At 48.0% G+C, this 26,961-nt stretch overlaps 11 protein-coding genes across 11 annotated transcripts; 4 read left to right on the forward strand and 7 right to left on the reverse strand.

Annotated features, from left to right (window-relative positions):
* Positions 1-50: 50 nt before the first annotated feature.
* F4822DRAFT_407248 (carbohydrate-binding module family 43 protein) lies at positions 51-2,847 on the reverse strand. Its single transcript, XM_051458472.1, has 2 exons — positions 2,087-2,847; positions 51-2,007 (listed from the first exon to the last, which is right to left on the reverse strand). The coding sequence occupies exons 1-2, from the start codon at positions 2,224-2,226 to the stop codon at positions 513-515; spliced, it is 1,635 nt and encodes a 544-aa protein (XP_051313441.1). The 5' UTR covers positions 2,227-2,847; the 3' UTR covers positions 51-512.
* A 1,590-nt stretch (positions 2,848-4,437) lies between these two features.
* Positions 4,438-6,006, forward strand: F4822DRAFT_407251 (uncharacterized protein). Its single transcript, XM_051458473.1, has one exon. The coding sequence runs from the start codon at positions 4,717-4,719 to the stop codon at positions 5,602-5,604; it is 888 nt and encodes a 295-aa protein (XP_051313442.1). The 5' UTR covers positions 4,438-4,716; the 3' UTR covers positions 5,605-6,006.
* F4822DRAFT_430415 (uncharacterized protein) lies at positions 5,756-6,127 on the forward strand (the record flags this gene model as incomplete). The annotated part of the gene is made up of 1 exon (XM_051461290.1): positions 5,756-6,127. The coding sequence occupies one exon, from the start codon at positions 5,756-5,758 to the stop codon at positions 6,125-6,127; it is 372 nt and encodes a 123-aa protein (XP_051313443.1).
* A 360-nt stretch (positions 6,128-6,487) lies between these two features.
* F4822DRAFT_289865 (Mss4-like protein) lies at positions 6,488-7,166 on the reverse strand. Its single transcript, XM_051455001.1, has 2 exons — positions 6,997-7,166; positions 6,488-6,944 (listed from the first exon to the last, which is right to left on the reverse strand). The coding sequence occupies exons 1-2, from the start codon at positions 7,063-7,065 to the stop codon at positions 6,603-6,605; spliced, it is 411 nt and encodes a 136-aa protein (XP_051313444.1). The 5' UTR covers positions 7,066-7,166; the 3' UTR covers positions 6,488-6,602.
* Positions 7,167-12,229: 5,063 nt separating this feature from the next.
* On the forward strand, positions 12,230-12,839 carry F4822DRAFT_289858 (uncharacterized protein). The gene has a single exon (XM_051455000.1). It carries the CDS (start codon positions 12,350-12,352, stop codon positions 12,797-12,799), a length of 450 nt encoding a protein of 149 aa, XP_051313445.1. The 5' UTR covers positions 12,230-12,349; the 3' UTR covers positions 12,800-12,839.
* Positions 12,840-14,401: 1,562 nt separating this feature from the next.
* F4822DRAFT_407280 (glycoside hydrolase family 16 protein) lies at positions 14,402-16,241 on the reverse strand. Its single transcript, XM_051458474.1, has 2 exons — positions 14,775-16,241; positions 14,402-14,712 (listed from the first exon to the last, which is right to left on the reverse strand). The coding sequence occupies exons 1-2, from the start codon at positions 15,552-15,554 to the stop codon at positions 14,629-14,631; spliced, it is 864 nt and encodes a 287-aa protein (XP_051313446.1). The 5' UTR covers positions 15,555-16,241; the 3' UTR covers positions 14,402-14,628.
* Positions 16,242-18,778: 2,537 nt separating this feature from the next.
* Positions 18,779-20,847, reverse strand: F4822DRAFT_290021 (TRAUB-domain-containing protein). The gene is made up of 3 exons (XM_051455002.1): positions 20,742-20,847; positions 20,577-20,676; positions 18,779-20,511 (listed from the first exon to the last, which is right to left on the reverse strand). Exons 1-3 carry the CDS (start codon positions 20,800-20,802, stop codon positions 18,879-18,881), a joined length of 1,794 nt encoding a protein of 597 aa, XP_051313447.1. The 5' UTR covers positions 20,803-20,847; the 3' UTR covers positions 18,779-18,878.
* A 154-nt stretch (positions 20,848-21,001) lies between these two features.
* F4822DRAFT_290045 (P-loop containing nucleoside triphosphate hydrolase protein) lies at positions 21,002-22,552 on the forward strand. Its single transcript, XM_051455003.1, has 5 exons — positions 21,002-21,255; positions 21,310-21,439; positions 21,499-21,618; positions 21,674-21,898; positions 21,965-22,552. The coding sequence occupies exons 1-5, from the start codon at positions 21,190-21,192 to the stop codon at positions 22,309-22,311; spliced, it is 888 nt and encodes a 295-aa protein (XP_051313448.1). The 5' UTR covers positions 21,002-21,189; the 3' UTR covers positions 22,312-22,552.
* On the reverse strand, positions 22,552-23,818 carry F4822DRAFT_444271 (uncharacterized protein; the record flags this gene model as incomplete). Its single annotated transcript, XM_051463207.1, has 3 exons — positions 22,552-22,878; positions 22,946-23,699; positions 23,768-23,818. The coding sequence occupies 3 exons, from the start codon at positions 23,816-23,818 to the stop codon at positions 22,793-22,795; spliced, it is 891 nt and encodes a 296-aa protein (XP_051313449.1). The 3' UTR covers positions 22,552-22,792.
* A 290-nt stretch (positions 23,819-24,108) lies between these two features.
* Positions 24,109-26,869, reverse strand: F4822DRAFT_444275 (uncharacterized protein). Its single transcript, XM_051463208.1, has 3 exons — positions 26,570-26,869; positions 25,831-26,514; positions 24,109-25,091 (listed from the first exon to the last, which is right to left on the reverse strand). The coding sequence occupies exons 1-3, from the start codon at positions 26,625-26,627 to the stop codon at positions 24,631-24,633; spliced, it is 1,203 nt and encodes a 400-aa protein (XP_051313450.1). The 5' UTR covers positions 26,628-26,869; the 3' UTR covers positions 24,109-24,630.
* Positions 24,298-24,579, reverse strand: F4822DRAFT_430422 (uncharacterized protein; the record flags this gene model as incomplete). Its single annotated transcript, XM_051461291.1, has 2 exons — positions 24,298-24,329; positions 24,393-24,579. The coding sequence occupies 2 exons, from the start codon at positions 24,577-24,579 to the stop codon at positions 24,298-24,300; spliced, it is 219 nt and encodes a 72-aa protein (XP_051313451.1).
* Positions 26,870-26,961: the final 92 nt, after the last annotated feature.

Raw genomic sequence — 26,961 nt, forward strand, 5'->3', positions numbered from 1 at the left:
TGGCATAGGGTACCTGATTACAAACTCGATAAACTCTACGGGATTATATCAGCCAAGATCCAAATTCATCCTAGCGTGTCACAAATGCGTCACACCACATGCAGCATGCAAGCAGCGACCCATCGATGATGTTACCGAACTGCAACCCACATTTAGAGTACCTGCAGCAGAATGGATACTTCTCTAGACATGCACCCTATATTGAAACTTGTTTAGGAATATGTGCAAGTTCGTATTAGCTTCTTTCCGAATCTACAGCATAATTACTTCCTTGTCCTAAAGCAATGTGAAAGTGGAAGGAGATGGACGCAATGATGAATCGCCTTGACCTATATCCTCATATACGAAGCGGAGAAAGAATATCACATAGCTCTCTAACTCCATGCAAACGATGATTGATCTCCTGATATTTCCCAATCATGAATGCAGAAAACACATTCTAGTACACATACAACCTGAACTCATTACCATTCCCCCTCGTATTTACCGAATTTTTTCTCCCAGTTCACCCCCTACAACACAAACATACCGACACCGGAAACCAGTGCGGTGATAACGTAGGCAGCAAAGAAGGTGCTACCGTAGTTGAAAAAGGATGGCGCTGTCATGGTACCAGCGGCAGCACCCTTGGATGAGCTGCTGGCGGCGGCAGTTCCCTGCTGTCCAGTGGGGCTGGGAACACTTCCCTTTCCATCGGTACCAGCAGCAGAGATCAACGCCTCACAGCCTGCAGAGGTGCTAGGGCTCTGGGTCTTGGCCAATCCACCGAAGTCACAGGCGCTTGCCTTGTTGCTCTGTCCTTGGTAGTACTGGTTGGCAACCCAGGCAAGCTGCTGCTTAGGCGAGCATCCACCGATAGCACCGTAAGTACCAGTCGTAGCATTGTGGGCAATTCCAGCACAGTAGTCCTCGTTCTTGCTGCAAATGAAGTCGAAGGTGTCACCGTAGGAATCGGAGTCATCAGAGTCAACAGTGCAGTCAAGGTTGGCAACCTCACAGCTGCAAAGTTGAGGGTTGACCGCAGGGGGAAGAGGCGACGCAGCGGCAGCCCAAGTAGTACCGCCAACGCTAGGGCAAGCGGGTGCGGTGTTAGAGGGCTTGTAGGCGCTGGACTGAGTGATGGACGGGGTAACCTTAGCCAGCTGCGACGAGAGAGAGGTGTAGTCAGGGTAAGGAGAAACGCTGTTGTCGTTGATCTCAACGAGACCATACTTGTTGTCGGAGTGGAACCATTCGTAGACGATACCACCGGAGAAGACGGAGGTCATGTTACCGTAGAGAACGGGAACCTCAGTGAAAGGTCTGCGCTCAGCACCAGCGGGGACTTCAATGCAACCGTACTCAGCGAAGAAGACAGGAACGGGGTAGTCCTTGAAGAAGTCAACGCGCTCGCCGTACGAGGAGGTTTCGTAGTTGCTGTCACCACACCACGAGTAGACGTTGTAACCCCAGAAGTCAATAGAAGTTTCAGCATCACCACAAGCAAAGTAGTGAGCTAGTTCGTTTCGGCTAGGAACATCAGCGGTCGCGTAGCCGACACCCAAAGTCGTACGGTAGTTCATCTGCTTGATGTAACCCTTGGTGTCGCGGACGGCAGCCTTAACGAAAGCAGCAGCAGAGGTCTGGTTCTGGGCGCTCACGACTTCATTGCCAGCAAAGAAGCCGATCACGTTCTTGTACTTGCTCAAAGAATCGACGACGGCAGTGTAACGGGTGTAGAGAGGGACGTTCCATGACGGGTCGTTGCTGTCGATGGAAGTACCAGGCTCACTGAGATCAGCAATAACGTAGATGTCGTTGGAAGCCAATTGCTCCATGCAGTCATCGTGGTTCTGAGTGGGATCTATGGCGTAGACTCGGATGACGTTGGTGAAGATCTTCTTCATGAAAGGAATATCGCGCGAACACTTGGATCCATCGGCCAACGGGTCCGTGTATTGGTTGTTGGCGGTATCCGAAGTCCCGTTAGGACTGTAGTTCTCTTGGTACGCAACACCCTTTAGGTAGCTAGAGGGGAAGGACGGTTAGCGCTCGGATATGCCAAGATAACATTGACCACACGGGACTACTTGACGCGTAAACTTACAATTGAGATCCATTGTTCTTGTAGAAGAAATGCTGGCCATATGCCTCGATTTCCGGAATGTCGTTGTAACTCTGAGCGAGAGTGCCGGAGAGGGCAGCCAGTCCCAAGGCGAGATGCGGCAAAGCCGTAGACGTCCACATTGTGACGGGTCGATATGTAGTGATACTTGAGCGAAGGGAGTTCCAGAAATCCAAGCCGCAGAAAAAATCAATTAAATCTATCGCGTCTTGGGATTTTTACCTGTGTCACCACCGATTAAAAACGAATGTATCGGTGATAGATAATAATACTAAGTGAGTGTCGGTCGCGACGTGGGTTGTTGAGAAAATGAACAAGAAAATGGAATGTAGGAGAGGTTTTTTTTTTCTGGACTAGAATAAGAGGAAGTAAGAAGGTAGAAAACTGATGGAGAACACGCAACCAAAGGAAAAAGGAACCAAAGCGAGATCCTTCGTGTTGCACCAATGATCTGGGTCGCTTGGTTTCAAAAATGGAGAACAAAACCACCTTTGCCTCTTTTTACGTTGGTGTGAGAGAAAAGAGGTGTAAGACTAGGAACAGGGAAATCGACAAACCGTCCCAAATCAGGACAGTGTGAAATTGGTTAGCCAGGAACGTTTTGTAGGGGGGTGTTCTTCGGATGATTTTTATTGGTCAGACGAAGAAGAATACGAAGCAGGAGTCTCCGACACGGGGGGTTAAAATTTCGGGTCTAAAATGGGTCGCGCTTACTACTTAGGTATCGACTGCTTCAATTTCCTGTATCAGAAGGAAGCTGAGGTGGCAGAAGGTGGCTATGCGAACGCATGGAAGGCACCTACCTACCAAACACACCAAACACCCTAGGTAAATGACGGTGAGGGGTCAAAAGATCGACTAGGGTGGGGTGTGTCTTTATCCACCTAAACACCGACTCCCTAACAAATCTTTGGTATGTCACACAGGTGACGTCCGCTAATCTTCGATTGGCTTCGCGACTCCGAGCTATCCGTCACTATGGTGTCCCCACAGCCAATCAATTCCACGCAATCGCGCTACTCAAAAAGCTTAGCCAACTTGGCAGATACAAATATAAATATAAATACTGGAGTAGATCGACAATCCTGCTCGGATCAATGATGTCGATGGAGATCATCAGCAGTTCCATCTTGGAAAACAACGAAACAAACAAAAACAGCGCGTGCGGCTCTTTAACGATATCATCGAAACAAAGAAGGGATGAGAGAGTTTACCGAGTTGGAATTATTATTCAAGGCCCCAGTCAGCCCCTGAATCCGAGACTATGAGACCCAAATAGGAGATGCCCCATGCCACGATGATCGACATGGAATGCACTAGGCAACACCTTACCATAATATTCAGAGGGGTCGAAACGTAACGTCAATTCGTCCGATATCTAATGAATGTTTTTCGCCTGCGAATTGAAATTGCCATACAAGCTTCTTGCTTTATTGTGCCAGCTGATTTCGAGATTCCAGTCTCCAAGGATCCTTACAATCAACCAAATTCTCTTTCAACTGTGATACTCGAGTACCTAATATGGGGCTACGATAATCCAGCCTTCTAGAAAAGAGCAATGCCACGAATATAATCTCCCAATTATCACTACTCACTTTATGAATTTTAGTCGATTCCGCTCGGTCGGCGATATGCTAAGTCGAATTAGTTCAAAACATCACCAAAGCGCGACATTACAATAAACGCAGACCCTACTCAAGGAAGATATCTCAAACTTCCAAAATACGCGACTTAGTTCATACCAGAACATTGCAAGAGTCTCTATGGGGCAGGTTGGCTACCAGCATGAGTATGGTGGGCCATCTGATATTTCTAATGAGATGGAAAACAGGATAGGGGGCATGACGCGTAAATCAATAAACCCATGATCTAGTCCAAATTGTCTACTGACTACCCAGGTTAGTTACCTAACCCAAGTGAGGCGCATCAAAGAATAATCTCAACCAGTGGATATATTCGTATGCTCATATGGCCTCTATGTAGTAACGTAGTATCGACAGCATGTATACGAGTTGAATCGATGCCGAAATTCCGGCCGGATTTTATCAATGGTAGTTGATATGTGATCAATCTTCGTATAAAAGCAGCAGCATCACGTTACCTAGGTAGACAGAAACACTCACACCCCGATCCAATCCACAGTTTTGTGGGCATATACCTTTGACTATTATGGGGGGTATCTGCTCGGAACACCTCGTCGTCAAGCACCGACTTGATGAATATGACGATAGTATACAGTACTTACCTAGGTAGGTACCGACCAATAGCGGCACCGTCCCTGATGACTAAAACCCATTTGAACCCCACCTAAAAGCATCACAACAAACGGGAAACCAAAACGTAGTAGACCGCTAATGTAGAATATGTTGTCTCTCTAAGGAATCAGAGTCACGGTCTGAGACTGTAAAACTTTATTTAAATCCTAGTCAGTCATCGCATCTACTACAATGCCACGTAGGTAACGGTAGGGGCAGCTGTTCCTCCTATAAGGTCCTTAGAACCTTTCCAACCCTACAACCTTACAACTTTACACCTCTGCAAGATGTATTTACATACAAGTTGCAGTAGTTTTCATTTTCCTCCCATTTCATACCGTAACACTCCTGGCCGCAATGCCACCTGCAACTGACATCGCCCCGTACAAGGGTCCCGTCGGGCGCCTCGCCAATCGTTGCCCGCTATGCCCATCACACTCAGCAGTTGGCTCCCACCTCCTTCGATGTGCTGGATGCCGTACTTTCAATTACTGCAGCCGTGAGCACCAGGTCGCCCATAGGCCGCAGCATAAGTCCGCCTGTAACAAAATAAAGAAAGCTCGCGCCAAACTCGACCAAGAAGACCACAATGTCCGCAACGCCACAGAAGACTTTATGACTCCCGCCAACGCCTTTGAAACTCACGTTGGCTATTTCTGGGGTGTTATCAATACACGCGATTATATGCGAGCACGGTTTGCGGTAGCTCAGCAACTCCTGTTATTAGGGACCCTAAGCAGTGTTCGCGAGAGCCTTGAGCATCTACGAGATATGTTAAGGTTATGCAGGAGTGACAACATGGGACTTCGGAACATCGTGCCGGCCACCATGCTGCGATTGGATCTCGACCAGGAGTGCTATGATTTCATAAAATGGTGGGCAACATGTGATCCCGATGGTAAATACGATTGGGGAAATATGTCCCTGCCCTATCTCAACATCCACGGAGCCGACGTTTTTGAGGATCCCGATTTTCTCCTTGGCGAATACCCAGACCTTGATTCGCTTGTTGCGATTCTAATCTTGAAACTAAAGCTTCTCGTTGACATTCGCAATTTGAAGGTCACCCGGAACGTCCTTGCCCGACGCCAACTCCCTACTGAGCTTCGGGACCAGATCGAGGAGAATGTAGTTCGGAGTCCCCTATCTACTAAACTCCAGAAAGAGTCATGCGTCACTCATCAAGAAAGAAACCAAGCTTTTGGATCATACCCGCCAGATCGGCGCTGTCGTCGTTCAGACTAATCATAGTTTCATGTTCAACCTTTTCAAACCAGACGAAGCGCTCCGCCACGAGCCTAGTGCATATTCATGAGGCTCTCTGGAAGAGACATGCCTCGCGATAAAGCACTCGTACGCTACGTGGTGGGAAACGGAAGGCGTCTTGAGCCTCTTGATGGATGCGCGTATGTGCGCGGCGCGTGACTCGGAGGATGAGGTTAAGGAATGGATGGAAGATCCGCGGGCTAGGAAAGGGCGAACGGCGGCGGAGTTCTTGTCGGATGTTAGCTTGAACAGGATCTGGGGATACCTGGAAGACGCGATCGAGGATGCCTCATACTTAGGTCCCTGGCCTGAGCGGCCTTCTGAGAAGCGTATAAAGGAGGATAGGGAGTTCTGGGCGGAGGCGGAGGAGGCGGAGGAGGCGGAGGAGGAGGAAGAGGCCAAGTTCAATGACGAAGTATGGAGTGACGACGACGACGACGACTATGCCTTTGATCATGATTATGCGGCATTTTGGAGTCATCACAATGTTACGTCTTTTTGAAGGGTTGTTTTGGGAGCGTGATTAAGACTTCTTAAGACTATGGGCCGCCTTATCGAAAAATACAGCAGACCTCGCAGCTACCAATCGCAAGTAACCCTAAGAATCGGCCGCATTACGCTTTCTACTTGTCATGTACAGTTTTACTACTATTTCTGCCCAGTGGAACCGAAGGCTACGGTGCTAGACCTCCCATCAATATCAACTTTAGGTACCCTTGCGAGGACATTTTTACATATGAACCAATGATCTTGTCCTAACCTCAATCCGCAATATTAACGGGCCGGACTCCATCTTCGGGCCCCAAACCTCCCAATATTTGAAGCGAAACGGCGCATGGGAACTCTTAAAGTGCGTAAAGTGCGTGAATTGGTCTCAGTCTATTTACACAATCGCATATTCTTTCTAACCCCGCGTATTGGTCCAATTTAGCAACTATAACCTATAACCCCCTTTTCAGATTGTTTAAGCGAACACGCTACATAGCGGTTTTCTGGACTGTATCGGGAAGTTCTGCGACCCAGCCAACCCTCAAGTCGCTGAACAACTCAAAGCCAGGCTTAAGTCCGTCGAGGGCTTTTACATCGTCCAGAGTGCCGGCCTTAACAACCTTGTTCTCGCCAAAAGACGGCCCATCACGCCACAGAGTAGTTCCACAGTCACCGCAGAAGTGCGATGTAACGGTATTGCCGCTGTCCGCAGTCTTGGAGATGGCCTTGGGTTCGCCGGAAAGAAGCTTGAATCCTGCTCCAGGCACGATGAGGTTGGTGCTGTAGGTTGAGCCCGAGATCTTACGACAGTCGTAACAGTGACAGGTGGCCTATATTCCTGTTAGAGGCCTGCCAGTAGCGGTGATTTAAGGATATACGAACCTGTCTGATGGGCTCGCCTTCAAATGAAATACGGACTTTGCTGCAGAAGCAACTGCCTGTACTCGCCATCTTGGAGGATCTCAGGGGTAATCTCGTTAGTTGAATGTGAGGTGGAATATGCGATAAAGCTGATAACTCGATATCGAGTGTCTTATGTAATAAAAGTGGCGTTTTGTTGTCTCAGTTCGAGTTGGGGAGATACTCTGTGTCCGATTTACTATCCATCAAGGTCCTCCCGAATGCCACCCTTATATACTTTTTTCTCCTTCCCTCAACCCTCTTTGTCAATTGAGCCCTTCGTCAAGTCTTCTTCATCTTTGTGATATTTTTCTCCGCTCCGATAATACAGTATGTCGCTTTCCCCGCGGGATTTGAATGATTCCAAATCATGTACGACGTATCCTATCCGAATCCCGCAAAACCCCAGCTGATGCCCGCAAGACATCTATACCAAGGACTCCTATATACAGATTATGATTATATGATTACTGATCTTGAGGCTGAAGATCTCATTGAATGCTTTTCATCTTAAGATGAAACTCTGGGGTTCGGGTCGCACCGTGATGGGTCGATTGGTTTGGCTTGGCACACGCATTGTCTTCATGCTGACCTTGTCTTGTCCCTACGCTAAGAGAGCGGTCTCGTAGCGGCCGAGAATTGCCTACTTAGGTAGGTATCAAAAATAGGTTAGCTATCTACTTTGCTGTGTTAGGATTATTGTGTTCCTGGTTCCTGCGTCAATACTGAAAATTGGTCAGGCATTTACCGCACAAACTACTATGACACGTAGGTCCTTCGGAATCTGCGTCCCGTTTGTTACACGCTTAATGACTCTTCGAATGACTAGTTACGTTATTATTATGTGACTTTTTGCTTATAATCTTAATTAAATCAACCAATATTACAAATATATAGGATCATTCCCCGTTAGTGCCTTCGCGCTTTGCAAGACTCCATCGCCATAGTCCCGCCCGATTTTATTACATAAGCGCCTAATAATAAGACGACAATAAGGCGCAAGCTAGTACTAACTCGCCTATGTGGGACGAAGACAGGCGCAATGTATTCCCGGTCTTCTCTTTAGAGAAGGGAACGATCCTAACCTACCACCATATGGTAATTAATTATAGTCACATATATATGGAGCGATCGTTTGATTCGGGATTCGGCCGAGGAGGCGAGTAATTCAATGCTTCGAGTTGCTTTCTTAAAGATATTGTATGGAACGTCGTCTACAGTACGTATCAAAGACAACAGCTAATGCAGTGCAATCAAAAATAGGGCTACAATATTTAGGTAATTCAGGTGCTATAGAGGTAGGTAGATGAAAGAAAAATTGAAAAAAAGTGTTGAACATTTCTATTGTCTCGTCGACGAAATGCCCGCATATATACCTACCTAGGTAGACACCTGGAGCTTGCTTTCTGAGGTGGATTTAGGTATTGAGTGTGCACTAACTTATGTCACTATAGGGGGTGCTTTAGTAGAAGTTCACTATAGTAGGGCTGTGATTTAGGTACTCAGGAAGACACTCCGGGTACGCATTTACACTAATAGGGACCTCTAGTTCATATGTTATAGGTACGTGTCATGCCTATAGGGCCCTGACAGGAGTATTCTCGCACCTGGATACTTGCCAAGTTACTACATGCGTGGGGATCTAATGGCCACGATGACCTCACTGCCCCGTTACGCGGAATAAGCGTCCTAATACATGTATCTAGGTAGACACCAAATGGAATAACCCCCGTCACGACAGGCACATTTTCGTTTACACTTTCATTCATCTTTCGTTTACCTTTTCTTGGACTTCTCGTTTTCCTTGTCACATTTGTGTGCTGGCCTTTCCTCTCACCTCCTTCCTATACATCAACACTACTAGTATATCTTCAATTCATTCCATCTCCCAATCGATCACTTACCTCAGCTACCAGGCCTTCTCTTAACCTCTTCATTAGGATGTCTAGTATGTCAAGGTAGGCCGAATTTATTTGTCTGGTAAGTAGTCACTCTCAATCCCCTTCACTGTTCCCATGAGTCCTCCGCCCAGTTCCTTTCTACATACTTCACAAAATGTCTGGTTGAGGAATCTACCTCCAGGATTACATGCCACGCCTCATTGATTCCATCTCTGCAAACCTCTTTCTCTGCCTTGCTCCCTCACTCGCCGTTTTGGCACCTTCCCACCCTGTTCTGGCACCCGCTTCCTCTTCTGCCTTGGTCTCCGTATTTCTACCTTGCTCTTTCTAACTCTATTCCTGTGTCCCTACTTTGTTCTTTGTACCTCTCTTTCCCTTTCCCCTCTTAGATCCTCTTACTTTGTGCTCTCTAACTCTGTATCTATCCCTAGGCTACCTTCCTCCGTCCTCGTACCTACCTAGGTACCTACATAAGGTACGTAGCTATAGGTACTTCGCTCATTCCGCCTCTGTTTATGTACCTACTTACTTGTAGGCACATGCGTAGGTATCCCTAATCCGTTCTTTCTATCCTTTTTTACCTCCACTAGTACCTTGGTTCCTCTGGCCTTACTTCGCTCTTTCTGTTTCTCCTTGCTTTCCCACTATTATTTCGTTTTTATTGATACCTCCCCCTGACCTACTCTACTTCCTCTCTCCTCACTGCTATCCTAATATCCCCACTTCGTTCCTTCTGTATCTACCTCCATTTTACCTTCACTTCGCTCTATCTACCTCTTTTTCCCATACACCCACAAAGTTCGCTCTTTCTCTTTCCCTTCTCTCTCTACTTTGCCCTTACCCATCTCTACCTCGCTCATCCTGTCTCTGCGCATCTGTGACTCGCGTTCCTTCTCCCACTCTCCATTCCCCTCCTCTCTCCCCTTCTACACCACTCGCTACCAAGTACCAAGGACAGCCAATCTAAACACACCTTCCTTTACAGAACTCCAAGCAACAATGCCACGAAAAGCACCCCTATCAAGTCGCACAGAGGTCACCCGAACCTCTACTATCATTTGCGTAAGTTTAAGCTCATTTCAAATTTTTAAGAAGCCCTAAACCCACCTGCGTGGCAAAGATTCCTGACCATTTCCCATGTTCATAGGTTATATATATGTAGTGTTACGGAACACGTTATGATGTCTATTTAATGGTATTTTCTTCTTTAGATGTCGAGTCCATCATTCAACACACCTTGTGTCGAGTTGGCTCCCGTCTTCTTGTACCCTCGCCTTTACGGTACGTATTCTTAGCCATCCCGAGGCACGTATGCCATCAAGCAATCTCCCCTAGCACTTCTATCCCCATCGGCAATCCACTGAGTTATTGTATCAATTTTGACAGATATTGCAGTTTCCCCAGGCTCTAGGGGCGGGGAATGAGGAGTGTCGCACTGTTCACTACTTAGGTAGACGTTTCAGGTCCTGGAACCGAAGCGTCATGGTAGCGTCGCGCAATGCCGGGTCGCTGGGGGCGGTTGTCGGCTATTATGAACGACATTACCCTCCAGCGTAATATGCGCATTTAGAGTGACAGTAAGCAGGTCCTAGACATAGTTCAAGAGGTCACCAGGATGCTGAGGGCGTCGGCTTGGCTTTCGAACTCAGGGTTGGCTGGTGCTCTTGCACGTCAAGACTTGCCAGACTCGCTGGAGTTACTGCATGTTCAACGCATAGGTGTCCACGCAAGGCTGGGCATGCACGGGCGGGGTGATGTTCGATCGGCGAGTGTCATAGACGCGGTGTCTATCGATGCAGAACTAATGACTTGCGTCGGGATGTACACTTACCTAACCCCCTCTCCTCCCTTTCCCGCCGATTCCTTACATGGAAAAGAAAATTGAAAGAAAGAATAAAAAGAAATAGGGGTAGGGAATCTGCGAAGAGAAGAGAGAAAGGGCGGCAGGCCTCGAAGGAGCCATAACATGGTCGGCGGTATTTAGAGAGATTTCGGGGGGAAAGGCGCAAGATCGACGAGCCATACCGCTGTGTCTAGGACCAAAGGTTTGAACCTGGCCCGATATCTCGCCTTTACCACGGTTGCTGAACTAGTCGGCGCGAAAACGGCGAACTCGAGAGATCTGGTTGCCCTTTTGGCGCCGTTCGGCATTTGGTTGAACTGCCCACATTTACGCCCTACCATTGTCAAGGCGCCTCCGAGGCACCAAATAAATAAAGGGGGGGATATTCCGGACATTGTGAGACTCGATAGGCGGCTAGGCCGCTTTCAACAATGGCAACACAATGGCGGCCCCTAAGCCTTTTTCTGGTGTATCTCGGGCTACATCGCCCCAGGTGAGCCGAGCTGAGGCTCGTAGCCGTTCCAGGAAGATTCCCCGGACGCGTTAGGGCTGCCCGCCCGATGACGGCAGCCATCTGATAGCGAGGAAAGATTTAAACAAGGGATCTCCGACCGATGTGCCGCGGCTACTATAGGCGAAATCTCTATCAAAAGATTAAGCTTACTTTAAACGGTTAGGAGAACATCACGACGGATCTCCGCCAACACCCGTCATTAGTTATATTTCAATACTGATGTCGGTTGCAAGTTTGCGAGCCGCGAGAGATGCAACGAAATCTCATCATCTCGATATCGGCCGCAAAGGAAGGGCAACAATCATATTAGCAGTTGACTAGGAATCGCCAAGGAGCTCCGAGTTGACATACATCTGGAGCCTCTGAGGGGCTATATGAGCCTTTTACAACGATTAAAGGGTCGAAAGCATTCCTGTTCGATCGCGGCGGGCGAGTCAGACGGGATGATGGGTGTATCATCATCGGAATCGGAAGGAAGGATATCTTGTTTGAGATGATCAAACTCGCCGTCGCCGTTCCGGTCAAAGATAGAAGGCTTGCTCGCCGCGGGGTTGGCACGATCGCTTCAAGCGTCAAGTTGACCTCGGTATGGTATCGCCAAAGTTAGTTACACCCGAAAACATTTACTATGCGGCCCAAGAATGCGAAGGGCCCTGTAAAGAAACGGTATTGTGGCTATACACAGCCGACCGAGACCGAGATAAGATTCCACTTATCTCAGGTCCACCATATCTCAGACTCACGGGGATCGGGTCCCGACACAAAAGAGCGCAAAGTATCGTTGCCCTTGGCCGGGTTATGGCCCATCTGTACCTTGAGCATTTGGATCTGGGCTAGACTTGAAACGCAGTCGCCGCACTCGCTCGATTTAAGGCCGGCCAGTCTAGCCTACCTTCAAGCCGAATGTATACCAATCTCTAGCACAATCGCGACATGCGAATCCGAAATCTACGCCGTCTTCGTCATCACATCACAACCTTCGACCACGCATGCATTCACCCAAGCTGGTAACGATTAAGCCCGCAATTCCCGTGCCAAACTTCACATATGCTGGGCTTCATCTAATCTTACGGGCCTATGCCGCCTCCCGACCAGTCCGAGAGCCTCACTGAGCAGTTGATCAGTATTGTCTATGGAAACTCCCATCTTCCTTCGGGGGAAAATCTCCCCACTACCCACCCTACCACCTCGTACTACACGAGCTTGTGGTTTGACGAGAATGGTATCATCAACCCGAGGAGAATGCAGCACTTCAATCCCGAGAGAGATCCGGTCTTAGTCCGCAGTGGAATGCGACTAGGTAATTTGGCGCATAACACCTACGCCACTTTGGACCGAGAGCACGCCCTTCCTTATAATAATTGCGAAGATGTTGGAATCGGTGGGCATTTTACCCATGATGGGTACGGATTCTTTTCGCATGCTTTGATCTCTAAGCGTTGGCCTTCCGGCCACCTTACACGCCCACCCATACTCCGGGGTGTGGGGGTGGGACCTTTTGCGCTCATCTACTACCAATGCCAATGACCCGCAACAGGGTGAGGCAAGGTAGAGTTTGAGGTAGCCTCGGTATCATTGACTACCCAACAACCAACAGCGAGGTGAGGTTAGTCAATGATACCGAGGCTATCGCAAGGAAGCCGGGTGGATAGGCGAAGGCAAGCACTACTACCCTTACTAGGTGCTTCGCGGCGGCCGGCCTGGAAGGACGCAGCTTCTAATCGGGACGAAGATGCAGATTTACCGGTCGAGTACTGATCCGGTCGCTTCATTTCGGTGGGGTTGTTACCCCTATTGGGGCACTAAGATCGTCCCATAGGGAGATCCCTCAATGGGAGCGCAGCGGCAAAATCTGGGCGCCGTCCCCTAACGTTGACGATACGCTAGGGGGGCGGTGTCCACGATTTACGGGCACACGAGGATGACAGGGCCAAGATTACGGCCGAGCTCTTCCCCAAGGGCGCTCCGAGACCTAAAATCCCCATCACGATAGCCAAAATTTTCGCAGGCAGATTTCACAGGACATTTGGATGGACCAAGGAGATCTTTGCATTGAAGAAGAAGGGATAGTGATATTTTCACGTTTGATGAGTACATGGATGGCTATGTAGCTAGTACTAAAGACAATTCATCCGTGGCGCATGGATACTTAGAACAGGGCGTGGATGAAAGCCTCGACCAGGAATACGAGGACTTCTACGGTGGAGTCGAGCCCGATCGGCCGATGCGCAAACCGCTCGATTTATGCGGCTATAGAAGCGTTAGTTGGAAATCGAACCAGAATGAAGTGTGTCTTGCCCAAGACATTAAAAGGCCTCGCCCCGAGCAAAGGCGTTAAAAGCATCCGACCCAAATGTCGTCAAATCTCCTTTGCAGACATTGCTATGCTAGGTGGAGTGTCCTGAGCACGACAGTAAAAGGCTCCATCCTGAGCAAAGACGTTAAAAGCCTTCCATTGAAGGGTTCGACTACTTATAGATGCGTTGGATGAGCATGAAGAGAATGCTGGGGTATTGAGTGGCATCGTCGAGTCACATTTCAATGGGCAGATTAATGAGCCTCCTCTTCGTACTCGCCGGTGTGCGAAGATGCATGCATTGGCCAGGCCCCGGGCGTGCCTTGTCGGGCACGGCGGGTGGTACCCCTTCAACCACCGCAGGGTTCTCGGGAAGGGGTGGGCCACCTCCAGGTTGCGACAAAGACTACGCCGTGAACTACGATAAGATTGTGGAGGAGGACGGCAGTGACACTTCGCCTTTTGCACTTGCAGGCAATGGAGGCTGTGCAGTTTTTCAGGTTCATAATGAACGGTGCTAGATATGTAGGGATTCGGGGTTTAATGATCCTACATACAACGGTAGATACCTAGGTTCTTGTGTAGTTAATTAAAACCAAAAAAAAAAATTCCCCCAAAACGTCCATGTCGTTACCGCGAGACAGATAACGGGTGCCCTAGCGTCGAGTGGTCTGGGTTAATGAAACATCTAGGCCTTACTGTTAAACATATGGTTAAGATGCTGTTATCTGTCGCCGCAGGCGTTTCAAGACATCAGTCCGTCCCATGTTAGCTTCTAGTCAATTCTTATAAACGCGCGACGAACAAATTTCACAATGTGCAAGTAAAATGGGTCGAGATAAATAGCTCGTGATTTGCATGATATATACAAGATATCGCAAGTATGTACAGGAAGCGAATGGTATGCAGGTATCGCAAAAGTAAATGCCAAAATAATGTTCAGTGTAGCGAAGGACGAAGAATCCGTCAAACCAATGCTCATGCCTCCCTATCCCATCCAAAAACTCCACGCACCTCATCCCACCCATCCACTTAACTCCGTTCGAAAATAACTGCCTCCTTATGTGGAAAGGTAGTGTGCGACGTAGGCAACTTCCATCATGCTGCCGTAGCCGTCTTGGGTGTTGGCGTTCGGTGGGCCGGGCTGTAGTATCTTATGTTAGCGAAATTCTTCAAATTCGTAGATTTAAATGGAGAGGAGCTTACCCAGTCACCACCAACAGCCACATTAAGAATAAAGTACACCGACGACGCAGCAAGCGAGTTCCAGACATTCTGGTTGTTAATGCTAGCACCGGAGATCTGCTGGAATTGTGCGCCGTCCATGTACCAAGTGATCGTCTCACCAGTCCAAGTATTCGCCCGGCGATCCCAGACAATTCGCCAGTTGTGCCAGCTTTGATCGGGGATACCTACGGTGGCGCCGAGACCGTTGGGCTCGTTGCATACGCCGCCTGGGTACACGTCGCAGTGGGCCGTGCCGTGGCCTGTTAGGATACCGTTTACGGTTTCCATGACGTCGAGTTCGCCGCACGCGGGCCAGGCGACGCCGTTGTTTACTGAGCTGCCTAGGAGCCAGAAGGCCGGCCAGATTCCTTGTTTATTCGCGATGGCGTTGTCGCCGAAGCGGAGCTTGGCTTCGGCCATTGTCTGCGCGCCTGCGGGGGGTGTGAAGGAGTACTTGCTCTCGATGCGGGCTGAGGTCCAGGCACCGGAACTGTCCTTTCGAGGCACGATTTGCACGGTGGCGCCACCGCTTAGTTGTAGGTTGTTGGTGGATGAGGTGTAGGTCTGTACTTCGTTGTTGACGTGCAGGTTTGTGATGATGTTCCAGTTGTTTCCGTTCACGCTGGTTCCCGCCGACCCGTCGAAGGTCTCCGCCCATACTGTGTTGAACCCTGAGTACCCCGGCGCGCCCTCGGCTGAGACTGTCGACACCGTCGACGCCGCTATGGCTAGCGCGGATGCGAGGAATTTGATAGACATATTGTATGTATGTATTTAAGGATAGACTTCTTATACAGCTGGGTAGGGATAGATAGTATAGTATAGTATGACGTCGTGTCGAAAATATGTACACTTGTAGCTGTAACAACTAGATTGGGTAAAAAGGAATGTAAGTCATAGACCAGCTGTATAGACTATGGGTAAGGTGAATAATGGTTAGGGAGATGATCGTCCTCTATCGCTAGATGGTGGTCGATCATACTTTATATAATTATAGAAGGGGAGGTAGATGAGAAGGCCGAGACGGATAAGAGAACGTTGGGTATAGACAGGGGGTTCGGGCGAGTGAATAGGGGACAGCCGAGCCTAAGAATGAGGACTATGGAAGTCCATCCAGCCCGCCATAGGAACTGAGGTTCTCGTGAGCTTCGAAAAGGAAGGTGACCAGGGTCTCGAGCGTCCATGGTGCCATCACCAGTGCACGGATGGAAGCCGTGAGCGATACACGCGTCTAGACCACGAGTATGGTCTGGGGATGAGGTACTGGGTGGGCGAAGAAGTAAGATTGGACTCAGATGCCAGCGGCGACAGAGCGTAACATTCTAACAGCTAGAGTCTGGGAACGGTTGAGTTACGTATCCGCTCGAGTTACATTCCCCCTCGGAGCCTAGGCCCTACTTTGCGATCTCATAACGGTATTCATGCAGATATTGACCGAAGTCTTCCATGTACCTACCTAAGTTACATAGTAAGTAAGCTTACTTAAAAAAAGCACATGTAAGTGTAAGTGCAAGCGTAAAGTTGAACGGCGCGTGGATAATTAACAGGCCGACGTGACCCTTAAGGATGATTAAGGGGGTATGGGATCGAATAGACATTCGACGAAACCAGGCTACACAACCTGCTGGGTAACGCGGAAGACCCTGATTGGGTGGTGGATGAAACGACATTCCAATGAGGGTTAAAAACTCCGATAATGATCGCGGCGCAGGGCCCAAATCGTAGATGGTGCACAAGATCGGTATTGGCGCAGATCCCCGGACGGACGCCCCGCATGCTAAATTCTAAGACATTGGAGAGAAGAAAAAAAAAACAAGATGGTGGATGATGGATGATGAGATGAGATGTACCATGTAGGCTATACTATACCCCCCCTATCACCTATCACGATGGGGAGTGAGGCCAAGTCATCGATATTAACATTAATTTTTCATCTACCGAAGCTAACCTTGGCGGGATAAAAGCTTTATGATTGAAGGAGAAAATAGGCAGATGACGGGTACCTAATATGATTATGTCTGATATTAACAATATAATATCTGACTAAATTATACGCCGACAACCTATCGTCTTTGGAGAAATTGAAGAAACTCCATGTTCCAAAGCCCCCGTGGTGGAATTCACATGCGGTGTAATTCTAGACGCTGGTGGGTCGATACTATAATGTCTTAGGTCTTAACTAGAACACCTGATTGAATGGCTTGTTAATTTGTACCTGCGCCGGACCGCGTGGATACATTCTAACAGGGATCCTAACTCCAGATGAAAAGAATAGCGCGGGACATGATTGGAGGATTCAACGACGTGAAGGCGGCGAGTGTTTCTTCTTCTCTGGGTCGGATCTTAATTCAGTCCCAAACGGGAAGCTCGTCGTGGCCGAAGAAGCGCCGGCCAGGGACTTGATAAATGCTGCCAACCGCCCTGAGGAATTGCGGCGAAGAAAAAGAAATTCTTAGGGGAAAAGGGGTCAGAATAAAGTAAAGCTTCGCCGGCAGAGCTGCTGATTCGGGCCACGTCCAGACTAAACCCCAACTCCGCTGGGTTGTTATGCAGGTGACGAGCTGCATCTCTCATACCGCCGGCACTCTAATGAATGCCGCGCATGCTCAGGTAACTTAAACTAAACAACGTAACGTGTCTTTCATCATCGCGACCGGACTATAATTCTTCGATGACATTCGAAGATATCTCCAGTGTGATGCGCTGTCGTTCTAGCTTGTGATACCCTCTTGGTAGGTATATGCGACCAGTAACATGTTCCCAGTCTGCGCGATGCCTGTATCAATGCTTTTTCATGGGCCATCTCCGGTCGTAATTGACTACCAGTCGCTTTTCGACCAGGAATCCCCTCGTTGTCGCCTGCATGGGGATGAACCCGTGGTCTGTGCCGTACCAGGTAGGTAGAGCCTCGGCCTCAGCGACCATGTACTAAACCAATTGCCTCCTTGACAAGTGGCATGGTTCAGCCCATAACACTTGGGATGACTTGCATTGATGTTTGAAGTAGGATAAACGCACTAAAGAGGCGTCGGTAAAGCCTGGCTATGTTTCGAAACGGGAAACAGAAAACAGAAACTACCTTAAGGAGTTCGTCCCTTGGTAGTTCGTCGCGCCGGTCTAATTCGACACCGAAGTTAATACTGTTGGGCCCCCATCGACTCCTTCAAAATGGCTGCAAGTAGTCATTGCGACGATAGGGCGATGCGAGCTTGCGGCGTAACGATGCATTCTTCGTCCCTTCAATTAGTCGTCTGAAACTACTTATTCGGAATAGTCTCAAGGTTGGAATATGCTTTTAGGTTGAAATCCAACGGCAACTCAATCGCGAGGTCCGAACGACAAAAAACGGTAACCTGTTGAGGCAGGCGAACGTTCTGTCAGCATCTTATCACCAAGGTTAGAGTAAGCAAAATCCTACTTCCAAAACCGCCAAACTATTCTGAAGTGGGTTCGATTGTCCACCGTCGTAGGTTGAGTTTCTCCTTTCGAAACGCCGTATAGAACTTAGGCAGGGAAACTTGACTAGATTTTGAAGATCGAAGTAGGTGAAAATTGGGTTATCGTGAGTCTATCTGCCGATTTAAGACAGTGTGTGTAGGAGAATCGGCATAGTAACCGCCAAGGCGACTCGCCATTTGTTGTATGTGTCGCATTTCTCTCCGTTACTGACACCATGCAACCCAATTCCTCTCTATGTGTAGACGATGACGTCCATATGTTACAGAAGGCTAGGGCTCGGCGTATCGTAGATTATCTTGGGCGTGGAATCGTAGTAGTCGGTATCAGGGTGAGCGATTCATCTTTCCTAGTATTCGACGATAGAAAAGAGATATATACAATAATTGAAGATTATACAGTTGAGAGCGAAAAGGGGAATTTATGAATCTCGTTTGCCCAGCCTTTTGCTGTTATAAAATACGGGGTTTCATGTCGATCACGGTCTATCGTCGGTCTACTTATCGTGAAGGAAATACGAGTTTTTCGAAAATCATTTCTCTTTTCGAACCACTCACGAGCATAAGTGTCTCAATAAAAACTCCGTTGGTTGTGTAAATGCGAAAAATATTGTCGCTTTCTTTCAAATTAATCTCTAAATAGTCGAATACCTCTATTTTCAATTGGCGCGCCGCCAATTTCTTCATCTGATGCTTCCTTGTCCTCGTTTTCATCCTCGTTGAGTACCAATTTCTGGCCGAATAAGGTGCCGAAGAACCTATCGATAGCGCTCTGTTCCCAGTTTCGCCGATCCTCCGGCGCCATGAAATTCTGTAGTTTGTCGTGGACATTGAAACGCATCTTTCGGCCTTTACTAGCTTTAGTATCGACGTGTCGCTTCGCTTTGGCTTCCTTCACAGCAGCGAACCGAATCGTAGCTGCAGGGCCTCCTTGACCTCCCGATGCATCTCCTGCTCGTTGGTCGACAAGCTCTTTTAGTAGTAATTGGTAAAAGTCGGCATCATCGTAAATGTTCGGGTCTTCGTTGACTTTCTGCGCCACTTGCGCAGGTGCGCATGAACGTGGCGTTCTCGTCCGCTTTACAAGCCGATCTGGTGCATCTAACTCTTCATCCAATCTCGCAGTTAGAGATTTCTCCACTGTATTCGTAAATTTGCGAGAAGACCTATCCACCATTCGTATATTTCGTGCGCTGCTTGACCATTTCTCCAGCACGGCTTTGCGACGAGCAATGGCTCTTTGCTCGATAGCCTCCATATTTTCCCATATATCTTGACTTGATGTATCTATGTCGGCGGTTCGCTTCCTTTTTTGTCCCGTCTTCCCGGATGGATCAGATTGAATACTCGTGCGGAAACCATCAATCGTATTCCATAATCTGAGTGCCGCTGCCTCGGCTGCTTCGTAGGGTTGAGATTGGTCTTGTAAATCCTCAACTGAACCAAATGAGTTCACTGCGACAAGCGATTTTTGTAGTCGGATGCGAATATTTAGTAATGCATCAAATGCTTTTCTTTGTTGCCGAACGGCTTTCCCTTTGGCAACATCTTTTTGCGCGACTGTTGATAGGGTACCAGTTACGGAGCGCTGACCAGCATTCATCATCTCTTGTATTGTCGTGCGGTTTGCGCCATTGGCCGCAGGTGCCTTTTCCAAGCCATCCTCTTCGTCCGAACCTTCGGAATCGTCATCCGAATTGCTGACACCATCCACCATATCCTCGTCCATATCATCGTCGTCATCGTCATCTTCTTCGGCCTCATCATCTATAAAGCCACCAAGACCCTCGTCATCAACATCTTCATCTGAGTCTCTTTCTCCATTGAGCTCTGCTCCCTCGCTGCTGTCACCCTCATCGGATACCATATAATCAGCAGCAGTAGGTCTCACTACTCTCTTCCCCTTGTTGGGTATGGTCTGCGAGCTGCCTCTGAATACGAAATCTTTGAACTTTTCTTCGTCGCTCTCATTAAATGCATCGTCGCTATCGATCTCGGCGTCATCGTCATCGTCATCGTCCTGACCAACTTCGAGGTTTGCTTCATCAGGATCGTCGAAGTCTTCGAAATCGTCGTCGATCTCGAGGTTTTGGAGGGCATCTTCGTAATTAGATGAGGATGCATCGTTGTCGTCTTCATCTTGTTCTTCGGAATCGCTTTCTTCATCCTCGTCCTCGTCTTCGAGAGCTGAGCGGCTAACGGGAGCTCCTCTGTATTGGGGCCCTAGTGCGACTGGGTCTTTACGGCGAAGTTTGCTTTTGCTGTAAGACCACTTGTTAGTAGGCATTAAAACAAGATATTGTTTTCGCGTAAATGTGTATCATACCCTACTGAGACGTAGTGCTCTGTACCAGCGTTTTCATCAACACCTTCTTCACTACCACTATCGTCTTCCTCATCGGGGACCTCTTCTTCGGGATCGAAGTCTACAACAAAAGTCAGTCGTCCGAACCCAAGAAATTAAAATTATTCTGGCATTAAGAAGCCGTACCTTTTGCCGGGCGCTCGGCCCATTCAGCGAATTGCCGCGCACGGCTTTTCGTCTTCGACATTGCTAAATAAATTGTCTTGTAGGTGAGTAAAAATAATTAATTGGGGCCCCTGGCTGCGAAGGAAAGAAACTTTACAAAAAATTAGCGGTGACGGTCGGCAGTATCCATTAGTGGATAATCGGGCGCAGGGGTGCCCCGAAACTCCGAACAGTGTACCTATCATTCCCACTAATTCCGGAGCTAACCTGCTAATTATGAAGTTCACCATAGTCGTCACTTGCTGATATAGGAACGTTTATTTCGTTCATGAGGCAGGCTGATTCTTATTTGAATTTACTGGTATATAAGATCATTACTATATAACACATTTTGTTTTGATATACACCATGATCACGAGATATCTTCTGTAAAACCTCATATATTGGCGTTCGTGTCGCAATATAAGAAATGGCCACTATACAGCGCCGTCTTTTCCACCAAACTCTCCGTACTCTTAGTCATGAAAATCCTCTTGTGAGTTTCGATATCTCTCTTCCAACTAGAATGAAAATACTCATTAATTCTAAGGGCCTACCGAGAACGGGATCGATCCCGCGCATGCAGCGCGGACTTCCAAAACGAAGCAAAATCAAGGATGTAGCTAAAGTAGTCGCCGTATCCTCGGCCAAAGGAGGCGTGGGCAAGAGTACCGTCGCTGGTCAGTTCGCAACATACTGCAACCGGGTTCGTGCTTCGATGTTGACAACTACACCGCAGCCAATATATCTCTAGCTTTCGCTCGAATGGGTTACCGCTCGGGAATCCTCGATACAGATATTTTCGGACCTTCAATACCGACGCTTTTCGATCTTAACGAAGAGCCGCGGTTATCCAATAGTATGTAATTTAAAAGAAAACCCCTATTTACGGTGATCCAATACTAAGTATTCAGATAATCAATTGCTACCACTGTCGAATTACGGCGTGAAGACTATGTCGATGGGCTATCTAGTAGGCGAAGACGCCCCAGTAGTATGGCGTGGCCTTATGGTTATGAAAGCCTTACAACAGCTCTTACATGAAGTCGATTGGGGTGGTCTCGATATCTTGATACTCGATCTACCTCCTGGAACTGGCGATACGCAGCTCAGTATTACGCAACAGATTGTACTTGACGGTGAGTGTGTACCAATCGTGGATGTATAAAACTAAGGGATTCCGGACGAGCTAAAACCTCACTTAGGATCCGTCATCGTGACTACACCACATACCCTCGCGGTGAAGGACGCAGTCAAGGGAATCAACATGTTCAAGAAAGTCGATGTACCACTACTCGGCCTTGTCCAGAATATGTCACTTTTTCATTGCCCTCACTGCTCCCATGATACGGCAGTGTTCGGGTCCAACGAACGTGTTAAGAATGTCTGCCAGGAGTATTCCTTAGACCTACTTGGTGATATCCCGTTACATCAGAATATTGGGGACGACGGTCAAAAAGGTAAACCGACTATGGTTTCAGAACCTGACAGCGAGAGGGCGCATGCCTTCATGAATATCGCGAAGTCATTACAGTTCAAATTAGGAATGTAATGCTTCACCACAGTACGACGATGCTTTGTATATGTATCGCGCGTCCAATGAAATAAATTTAATTACGCTCTACGTATGAAGGCTAGACGGTTTATGATACCGGGAGGCATCTACTCAGCTGAGTGTTGAATGGGTACGGTACGTTCACCAATAAACGGCGAAGCGTTCGAGTTCCTGTCCGTAACGAGAATTTAGCAAATCAATCCAGAATTACATGTATCTTGGGGTATGAGGATAGTAAGATAACTCTCCATTCTGAATACTGTGTATTGATGCTCAAGAGCTCGGTCAGAAGAACCGATCACTAGATAAGAGAGCGTTCTAGTCGGAAGGCTACGTTAGCATCCATAAAAGCTTTTAAAAACAAGGACAAAGGGGATCAAAGCCTATAAACGTCCATCCCTAAGCCTGAACCCTCCCGATGATGCAAATTCCGTGCAACTCCTATACGTGGTGGCGTGATGACTATCTGTAGCTAGTATTAGTCTAACTCGTCATTGGCTTGGTAGATATGGCGGCTCCTCGTAGGATCTTTTCGCATAGCCTGCCCCGAACCTGTGAAACCAACTGTAGAGATATTCAAGTTAGCTTATATTTCAACACGACCTTAGAATGTAGTTGGATGGTGACTGACCTCTCCCGTGGACGCCTTCAGGCGTCCGGAACATACTGTCCTTCTTGGTCTTGTGCGCCTTGGCGAATTTCGACTTGGTATTAAACTCCTGCCATTTGCTCTTGCCGGCTTCGAGCTCCTTGGTCGCCTTGATCTTCTTTGCCTTGGGCTTCGCGTCGCCAGCATTCTTCAAGGCTTCCTCCCTGTTCTTCTGTGCTAGCTCGGGGTTGATACTAGCGGCGGCGGATATGACGCCGGGATTGGATGAAGTTGAGGGCGCGGACGGTTGCGATGGGGTCGAAAACGGGCCGGCAGCGTTGACGGGTGTGCCATCGGCTTTCCTCTTCTGTGCTACGGGGCGAATATCCTTCGCGCGCAATTGTTCCGTTGTATCGTAACTCTTGAATTTGACAACGTAGATGGGAGCTGTAGAGGAACCAGTGATGGACGTGATACGGGCGGGGTAGAAAGCCTTATCTCCAGACACCCATTTCGCCATAATATTGTCGTTGACCTTGTAATTCACGGGGCCGGCATCGGCTTCTTTGTCCTCGGGAGGAGCGGGCTTCTTAAATGCTGGATGGTTCTCTCGCGACCATTTCTCCTGGACTGGCGGGGGCGATGCGGCTTTCGGTTTCGGAGGTGATGCCTTGGTCGGCTTCAATTCAGTAAGGGTCTCGTTCAATAGCGCAAGCGCATCATCTAACTCAGACTTGAGAGCGAGAAGCTCAGCGTTACCAGGGTCATCTTTCAAACCAGCGTATACGACATCAAGCTGATGTCCAATTAATTAGCTTCGGTATAAATGGGAATGAGTTCGTGATAGCCGATGGCGCAACTCACCTGTTCTTGGTATTGCTTGATGTCCTCCTCGAGGCTAGCAATATCGGCCATATTGACAAGGTAATTAAAAGAATTATTATCGGATTAGAGTGCGATTCGTATTTAATGCGAAATGGGAAATAAAAAGAGTATCAATCGACGGAAGGTTGGAAGATGGTGTATGTGTTGGCGATTTAGAGAGTTGGATAAAGTAAGAATTCCTAATTGTTCCCCAATGCGACGGTCTCGAGCGTGGCTGGATTATGTAACACTGTGATTATGTAATTTTATGGCATTTAGAGGGACATGCACGTGTCAGTGCGCCAGTGACGTAACACTTTTCTAACATGTACCTTTTATCTTTTCCCCTTATTAAGAACCTATGCTGGTATTCTCGTCACATACCATTGACCATTTGTCGCAACCCAGTGATCAGATAAATTTTTATAGCTGAGCAAAAATGCTATGAAAGAGATAAACCTGATTGATAGAATACCCCTCCATCCCCTCTCCAAGATCATCACTCTCTGCAGACAGTACGTACGACGTATTCAAGCCACGGTTCGCTTGAGGTGGAAAAGATCTTATTTTATTGAATCACAGTTAGCTCAACTCATCAACGAAAACAGACATATTTCATACTTACACATCTCTGCTGATGGTGTTTTCCATTGTCGATCTGCAGTGAGACCCGCACCGTCAAACTGTTTGTACATTTCCTCGGGTGTGTACTTAAAGGCTTCCCAGCAGTCAAGCGCAGTACCCTCCGCGAGAATCAGGCCAGATTGGCGAACAACCACTTCCCTCTTAGCACGGAGGACAGCTCGATACATTCTCGGTTCATCCTGAACTACTATCTCGAAGGCCCAATCATCATCTTTATATCACTCCTCTCCCAGGACTCTATTACTATGCTTATAACCATTACGAATGAAGCGCTCATATAGGCCGTCATTCTGGGTATATGCAGCAAGTGCAACGCTCTTGTCTACGGTAGAATCCATGCCAAGTAGCATGGAGTCATGCGGCTTTGTAAGTGCATTCCGTGCCCAGAATCGCAATTTCGAGACAGCAGCATCAAAGTGGTCGTTCCCGAATATGGATCTAAGGCTGAGGAAGAGTCTTGGGCGCGCTGGATCTATGTGTACTTTAGACCACTCCAGCGCGACATCCCATGTCCCCCAAAGCCCGATACATTCCACGTACAAATAGTTAGCTCGAAGGCTCGAAAGCGCTTCATGAAGAGACGGCCTCGATAGATCTATGCCGTAGTAGGTGACCTGCTTCTTGCTTTTCTCGAAAGTTTCAAGTAGCCCTACTATCTTACGAGTGTCACTAGGTGCTCCTAATCAGTTCATAAGGTAAGCGCGGTTCGAACAAGGGACCAAACCAACCAACATCCGAGGTCCATAATAACCGTATGCTCCTAGAGAGTACGGTTTGTCCGTCCACAGCAAGGATTCATGGAGAATACCGCTGAGGAAGCTCTTCAATTGGCTCCCTCCAATGTCGATGATTCGAGGCTCGTCAATTCTGCCCGTTGGCTGAGTTGTTGACATTTTGACGATGAATCACTAGTGGATGGGGGTATCTCCGAAGATTTCTTTGAACACTCGGACACATACGGAAAAAGTGCCGATCTCATGATTCTCTATCAGGATTATATTTTATATGGTAAGCAGTCATCAGAAGTAGTATTGGAAGGTAACTCAATTACGGCATCACTACCTAATCCCTCATTTCAAGTTGTTATACGCCGTTATCCTCCGAGGACTATTACCTGGTAATGGAAACTACACAGTTTTAACTTCTACTTAGTAGATTACTACGCACCTGGTGCTCTGTAGGAAAGCACTGCACACTGGACTGTTTATCTAAGGGTGGGATCCCTAGTAGTTCAATCGAAATGTCCGACGATCCCTTAGCATGGGCCTTTGATCCTGTTTAGCCGCACCGATACCCCCTTTTTCGCACACCGGTCTGAGGCTACACTCCATGCTGCTCCAACGTCAAACCCATCCCGAATGGAACCCGTCTAGATTCTAATTCCCGAAAAATTAATGACACAAAGTTAGACAACGTACTTCTCAAAGACCCGTTTCTCGCATTATGTTCTCGAACATGGTCCTTAATGTATGCTGGTACTGCCGGGACCATGTTTGTATCCGCCGGAATGGGATCGCCAAGCGTCTCAATGTACGGTATTGTGCCAGTCCAAACGATACCCCTCGACTTTTCATCTCGGAGGCTCTTCTCATCTTCCACGACACCCAACTCGCGTACTTTCGCACTAGCACTACTAATGCGTACTTTCATGATGCGTGTGGACGCCATCTCAGCATTATCGGGTGGAACACGGGAGTTTGACCAGCGACCAGGGACAATACCATCCGTAATGAGTTGCATAGCCCACAGCACCTCCTCACGGTCAGTTTTAGGGTCTAAGATCATTGCATTTCCGTGTATGACGGCCGAGCGGTAATCATAATTATGATTAAAAGGTGTGACAGCAAGCGCGAAGCCGAGGACTTTCGTAGCGGCTATGCAGACGGGAAACCCTTCGCCTTTTGAATCGTTCTGGCGAAACATGCGTGCGGACACGTAACCGTGGACATAGCATGCTGCCTCCTCGTCGGAAGGATATTTGCCTATTTGAGCGATCATAGGCAGTACGACAGGTTGAGGGTTTGACGGGTCGGGGATGAAGGAGAGGTGCGCAACGGGCGTTTCATTTACGATGGAATGGACTACTTCGGCGTCATATGTAGCTACATGTGGAGAGTTAGACGAAGCAAGGGATGCAGACTTGAGCTAGTAACGTACCCCGGTCTCTGTATCTGTTGATCTTGTTCTGCGGAGTGACGGGGTATGTGTCATCCATAATGCACACCAGAAAGAAATAAAACTACCTAGATTAATGCTCGTATGTTAAGGGCGTTTACTTACAAGAGAGTCTTGCGGAAGTATCAAATATAAAGCAGAGGGAAGGGAAGTATGAGGTGGACCATCGGTCTTTGGACGTGGTGTACCGGCTACTCACTATTGCGCGCGAAGCCACCAGCCAGCACCAGAGTCCGTGCTATTATTGGTTCTTCTAAAATCATATCTACAGCGTTAATAGAGTATTACGCAAGAATGTCGAGATATAGATGCATATGGGGGTGTTTACGAGAGTACAACATAATTGAATGAATTTGATTCGACTAATTCTCCCG

This window comes from Hypoxylon trugodes (assembly GCF_022578975.1).
Source record: "Hypoxylon trugodes strain CBS 135444 unplaced genomic scaffold F4822scaffold_6, whole genome shotgun sequence".
Lineage (NCBI taxonomy): Eukaryota > Fungi > Ascomycota > Sordariomycetes > Xylariales > Hypoxylaceae > Hypoxylon > Hypoxylon trugodes.